At 36.8% G+C, this 6,549-nt stretch overlaps 1 protein-coding gene across 1 annotated transcript; it reads left to right on the top strand.

Annotated features, from left to right (window-relative positions):
- The first annotated feature begins 463 nt into the window (after window positions 1-463).
- Window positions 464-1,507, top strand: LOC128667051 (olfactory receptor-like protein OLF4). The gene has a single exon (XM_053721936.1). The coding sequence runs from the start codon at window positions 464-466 to the stop codon at window positions 1,505-1,507; it is 1,044 nt and encodes a 347-aa protein (XP_053577911.1).
- Window positions 1,508-6,549: the final 5,042 nt, after the last annotated feature.

Genomic DNA, 6,549 nt, shown 5'->3' with positions numbered 1-6,549 from the left:
AGCCTCTATTTCAAACATGATCTCTCCTTAGCACCGAGAGCCTCAACAGCTTAATAAGTGCCTATAAATATAGACTATTGTTTACATATAGTAAATATATCAGCAATTACCTACTGCATTGCAAAATATAGTTGTGCAAACTAAAGTATAGCATTTTAGACATAACATTTGCAGTATTTTGAAGTCCATAGATATACTCCTTATAAGGCCTTTTGAATATGTTTATCTGAGTTTGCCTGCTGCAGCCAATTGAGGACAGAAATATATTAACTCAGACCTTGATCAACCAATGACAATGTAGTATGTCGCTAGGTTGGAATTGTACTGTATTCTGTACTTTCTCTTGAGGTTAATACATTGCAGGAAAAGCGAGCAAAATAAAAAATAAAATTATTTGTAAAATGTGTATTTAATACTAATAAATAAGACATTTATTTTCCCTCTACAGCAACCAATCAATTTTATGGATAACCAGACATCTAATAAAGACTTCCATTTTTTAGCATTTTCATCTAGTGAGAAATTCCATCCATTTCTCTCAGTTGTCTTTTTCTCATTGTATTTTATTGGAATACTATGGAACTTAGCAATAATTATAGTCATATTTATGGATACTCATTTACATACACCCATGTATTTCTTCCTCTGTAATCTGTCCGTTGAAGACATCTGTTCCACCACAGTGACACTTCCTAAACTCATTTACATTTTGCTATCTGGCAATAATTCAATAACTCCCATACAATGCTTTACCCAGATGAGTTTTTTTATACTCATGGCTACCACAATAACCTTACTGTTACCTTCTATGGCTTATGACTGCTATGTTGCTATTTGTAACCCCTTAAATTACCACCGTATTATGAATAAAGACAAATGTGTACTGCTGTTGATAGGCATTTGGATAACCGGATGCGTAAATGCATTTTTTCTTACTAGTTTGATATCATCTTTACCTTTGTGTAAGTCTACTAATATTCACCAGTTCTATTGTGATGGTAAGGCTCTGGCAAAAATCACCTGTCCTGATATAAGATTTTCCATAATATTTTTTTTAGAGACAATTTTACTTGGATTCTTACCATTTCTATTGACTCTAGTGTCTTATATAAAAATTATAGGCAGCGTCTTGAGTATGAAATCCAACGATAGTAGGAGAAAAGCTTTCTCTACCTGCACATCGCATCTCACGGTCCTTTTTATTTTCTATGGGACACTTATGTGTGTGTATTTGAAGTCACTATTTAAACAAACAGAAGAGCTGGACAACTTGTTCTCTGTATTGTACACAGCAGTCACTCCCATGTTAAACCCTGCAATATACAGTCTAAGGAACAGAGAGGTAAAGAATGCTCTAATGAAAATCCTGGTCCATTCAACCAATAGAACACGGTTAGTCCTTAAACATTGTAAGTTCTGTTGTATATTTATTACAAACGACAACGAGGGATATTTGCAAAGGAAGAATGGGATCCTGGACCATAAATGTAAGAAGCAAGATTCCTGAGATGGAGCATCACTGTAACATTACAATGGCTGAATAAATAGTTCAATTTTTTCTGCATTATTTTGTTTTTATGTCTCAAGTAACTTAATCAGATAATCAATAAAGGGACACTGAAGTCATTTTATATATAACAATATACAGCACCATCAATATATAATATATCTACATAAATGTGTGCCCAGGATAGGATATAGTCCAACCACCCTAAACACATACAAAAGAAATCCAAAAGATCTGAACACTACAATAAGTCAAATATGTATTAAAGGGACACTGAACCCATTTTTTTTCTTTCATGATTCAGATAGAGCATGCAATTTTAAGCAACTTTCTAATTTACTCCTATTATAAATTTTTCTTCGTTCTCTTGCTATCTTTATTTGAAAAAGAAGGCATCTAAACAATTGTTTTGGGTTCAGGACCCTGGACAGCACTTGTTTATTGGTGAGTGAATTGATCCACCAATCAGCAAGAACAATCCAGGTTGTTCACCAAAAATGGGCCGGCATATAAACTTACATTCTTGCATTTCAAATAAAGATACCTAGAGAATAAAGAAAATTTGATAATAGGAGTAAATTAGAAAGTTGCTTAAAATAGCATGCTCTATCTGAATCATGAAAGAAAATTTTTTATCATGTAGAATATTGTTAATGCATAGAATGCAGAGGCCGCAATCATTCACTCACTCAACCAACATCATGCACACTAGAAAAAATAAAAAAATATGGCTACATTTAGCTACCAATCATCAAGCAATACCCAGGTGCTGAATCTAAAATGGGCCGGCTCCTAAGCTTTCATTCCTGCTTTTTCAAATAAATATAACTAGAGAACGAAGAAAAAATGATAATAGGAGTAAACTAGAAAGTTGCTTAAAATTTCATGCTCTATCTGAATCATGAATCATGAAATAAAAAAAATGGGTTTAGTATCCCTTTAAAAAAGCCACATGGTAAATCTCAGGTAGGAAGGGAAGTAAAAGAAGTTTAATTGATTGGGGTCCTTTTTCTGTGTGTCAGCAGCACCTTCCTCACCACAGGCAGGAAACACATTGAGGGGTCTATTTATGTAAGTGCGAGCGAACATGATACGATGTAGCGTATCATGTCCGCTGCACATCGATAAATGCCGAGAGCATACGCTGCCAGCATTTATCATTCACCAGCAGTTTCTTGTGATCTGCTGGTGCAATGCTGCCCCCTGCAGATTTGCGGTCAATCGGTCACTAGTAGGGAGTGTCAATCAACCCGATCGTATTCGATTGGGTTGATTTCTGTCCGTGGCCTCAGAGCAGTCGGACAAGTTTATGGAGCAGCGGTCTTTAGACAGCTGCTTCATAACTTCTGTTTCCGCCGACCCTGAAGGCTCGCATGGAAATAGGGGCATCAAGTTCCATTCGGAGCTTGATAAATCGGCTCCTGAGAGTGCACTGATTACTTCAGTTTCTAGCTGTTAAATAAGCAGAGCAGCACAGGTGATGATTTCTTAAAAGCTCATAACAAAAAAAGAGAAAAGAAAAAAACCTCAGAGGAAAACATGTTTATACAGCTAACAATTGCAACATTACCCTTTTAAGTATACACAAGGGGAGACCTCCAAGCACAAATGATGAAACAAAAATGAATCAATAACCCCAAAAATAGTTAACATAAAGTCCCAGTAAAATCCTTATATAGAATTAGTAGTATATAGAGGAAATTTGAATCTCAGTCCATCAAAGGCACAAAGACTTCCCAATTGTTAGTACCAAGGATGTTCCCTGTAACAGAGGAATTGCTTTTTATGATCTGAAAACGTGTAGCTTGTTTTACTTGATTTTAATAAATATTTTGAAGTATGTATGCGTGTTATGCTGTTTGGACTTACCACACGTTGAAAGCCTGGAGCTGTGCACCTCTTATCCTGCTTCCTGGAACCCTGGTAGCTATGTACCCTTCATCGAGGTTCCTGTAACTGGGGGCTGTCCGTCAGCTGAATGGCTGAGAAGTTCCAGCTTTGGCTTTGAACACCTGTCACAAAGTGCCACTATAATTGTGTGTTAAATTTTTCTTTATTAGTTACTTTATTATAGATGATACTTGGCCATGTGGCGCCCTTTTTGTTGTTTCTTATTTATATTACTCTTTTAAGTAGTTGTTCAGCTATTATTCTTGTATGAAAAATCAGTTTTCCTAAAGTCTACGACTTTTGCTTTAGCCTGGGTGGACAGTGCCTGCATGTGAATACTAAACCAAACAGATTGATGTTCACTGGACCCTAAGTTCTCAACTACAGACACATCTGATACTGTATCACTTTTTCTAGCAGGGGGGTTTCAATCAACCCGATCGTATTCAATCGGGTTGAATTGCGGCGATGTCTAAAGGCTCACCAGAAACACGGGCCCTCAAGCACCATACAGAGCTTGATAAATGGGCCCCTAAATGTGGAAAGTGCTCATTTATTAGATCTGGGATCTGGTAACACAAAAATAAGCCTTGTTTTAATTTTCTACTATTTAAAAGTATTCTCTGCAAGTGTCTGAACTGATGAAAGAACATGATTTGAGCAGACAATTAAAAGAAGAATAATGAAAGCTATTTTTAAATACAATACATGCAAAAGATTAAAAAGCTGGTTTAACCCAGAGATGAGATGTTTCAAAACAAATCAGGTTGGTAATGCTGAATGTTAATCTAAAAAAACTCCTGCATCAACAATTGTATGTTTTTTTTCAAGAGTATGCAGGAAATCAAAACAGCACATTTGCTAATAATTTCAGTATGATTGTGTAAAATTTGATACAAGAGCCATCAATGTTTTTTTTTTTCAGTAAATGCAGTTTCATACAGACATCAGCTAATTTACTTTTACATAAATGTTATTAAAATTCAATTTAAAAAAAACTCAATTGACTGATTTCTTCTTAAAAGCTAGAAAGTATTTATACACAACTTTAACGTGGGGGCAGCAAACTTTAAATGGCAAGATGACAAAAGCAGCATCGCCTGCAGTTTTGGTATCACATATTTATTTATTTATTTATTTATAAAATATTTTACCAAGAAGGATACATTGAGATTTCTCTCGTTTTCAAGTATGTCCTGGGTCCACAAGACATTGCATTGATACAATAGGGTACAATAAAATACAAAAACAATAATAATACACAATATATGCAAATAATTTAACATAGAACAGTTAGGAAATATTTAATCAACCATGACAGGTGCATTCTGTTTTGAGATATGTAGAGAGGGATCTCTTAAAGGATATTAGGCTTGGAGAAGGTTTGAAAGTTTGCGGGAGGTCATTCCATAATTGTGGTGCTCTGTAGGAAAATGAGGATCGAGCTGCTTTCTTTTTGTATTGAGGCAAGTTAAATATTGTGATGGTATTGGTATCGGAGGTTATAGGGGGTGGGAATAGCCGGGGAGAGCATTCTGCTAAGGTAGGGTGGGAGCTTCCCAGAAAGGCTCTTAAACACAAGGCAGATGGAGGGAGCGTCTGGTTCCAGCGACAGCCAGTTTAGTTCTTTTAGCATGTCACAATGGTGGGTCATGTAGTTACATTGTAGCACAAAGCGGCAGAACGAGTTATACAATGTATTACGTTTTTTAAGGTGAGTTTGCGATGCAGGTGCATAAACTACGTCCCCGTAATCCATGATAGGCATCAGCATTTGCTGTACAATCTTTTCCTTTACTGTAGGGCTGAGGCAGGATTTTTTTCTGTACAGGGCACTTAGTTTTGGATAAAGTTTAGATGCAAGTTTTTCTATGTGGAGGCCAAAAGATAGATTGGGGTCTAACAACATACCCAAGTATTTTAAAGAGTGGACTGCGGTCAGCGTGCAATTGGATTTTGTTTTGATGCATAGATGGGAATTTTGTAATTTGTGTAATTGTGTAAATGTGGTGGAGCATCCGACAAAATAACTATTAAAGGCATTTGCTACTTCTAAGGGTAGTTGCAGGGTTTGGTTGTCCACATTGACAGTGGGGGGTTGGGAGCGGATTGGTGGATTTTGAAAGTTGTTTATGAGTTTCCAAAACTTTCTAGGGTTTGATATGTTATTGTTCAGATTTTCACAGAAATATTGGGCCTTGGCCAATTTTGTTTGTTTAGTGCATATATTTCGCCATTGTCTATATACACAGTGATCGTTCATAGAGTCTGTATGCTTGAACTTTGACCACAATGAATCCCGGAACTGGTACATTTGAATGAGGTCAGCTGTGATCCAATTTAAGTGTGCTCCTTTTACTCTCACCTTAAGCAGCAGGGCATGCAAATTCAAAACTTGTAGGAATTCAGACTGGAAGAATTCAACTGCAGAATCTAGATCTGGGATGAGGTTAAATCTGTGCCAGGGGAGGTTCTTGATGTCATTTAGAAATGATTGAAGATTACATTTTTTGAAGGACCTGGTGATTTTAACCTTGGGAGAGGATTTAGTTGCCTTTATTTTGCGCACGCAGTACACTAGGCAGTGGTCACTGAAATTGTTAGGGAGAACACCTACCTCCTGAATTCGGGTGGGAGAAGTGGAGATAATCCAGTCAAGCATGGTGTGATTAGGGCTTTTGATGTTTATGTGAGTTGGGGAGGAGATTAATTGCGTTAGCTGCAAAGATTTAAACAGCGAGCGACAACTATTATTTTTTGGATTCAGCCAATCAATATTAAAATCTCCAAAAAACAAAATTTCACTTTTTGGGTTTTGAGCTATGGTTTCACTAAGGAGATGTGCTATGTCAGAAAGGGAATGTACAGGGGAGCTAGGTGGGCGGTAGATCCCTGCAACAATTATTGATTTACTGCATGGGATCTCAATTGTGCCAGAAAGGAAATCAAAGATGGCAGGAGAGCTAGATTTTTGTAAATGCTCTATCATTTCTATGGCATGAATATCCATGTATTGCAATGGCAGAGTCAGGTATTTTTGCGGTTAGCCACGATTCAAAGATCACAATGATTTTGGGCTTGTATGGTAAACACCAAGCTTGCAGTGCATCCATTTTTGGTAGCAAGCTGAGGATATTACAGTGCACAAAGGG

The sequence above is a fragment of the Bombina bombina genome, chromosome 1 (genome assembly GCF_027579735.1).
Source record: "Bombina bombina isolate aBomBom1 chromosome 1, aBomBom1.pri, whole genome shotgun sequence".
NCBI lineage: Eukaryota > Metazoa > Chordata > Amphibia > Anura > Bombinatoridae > Bombina > Bombina bombina.
The sequence above is the reverse complement of the archived record's forward strand: the minus strand, read 5'-3'. Positions and strand labels throughout refer to the sequence as shown.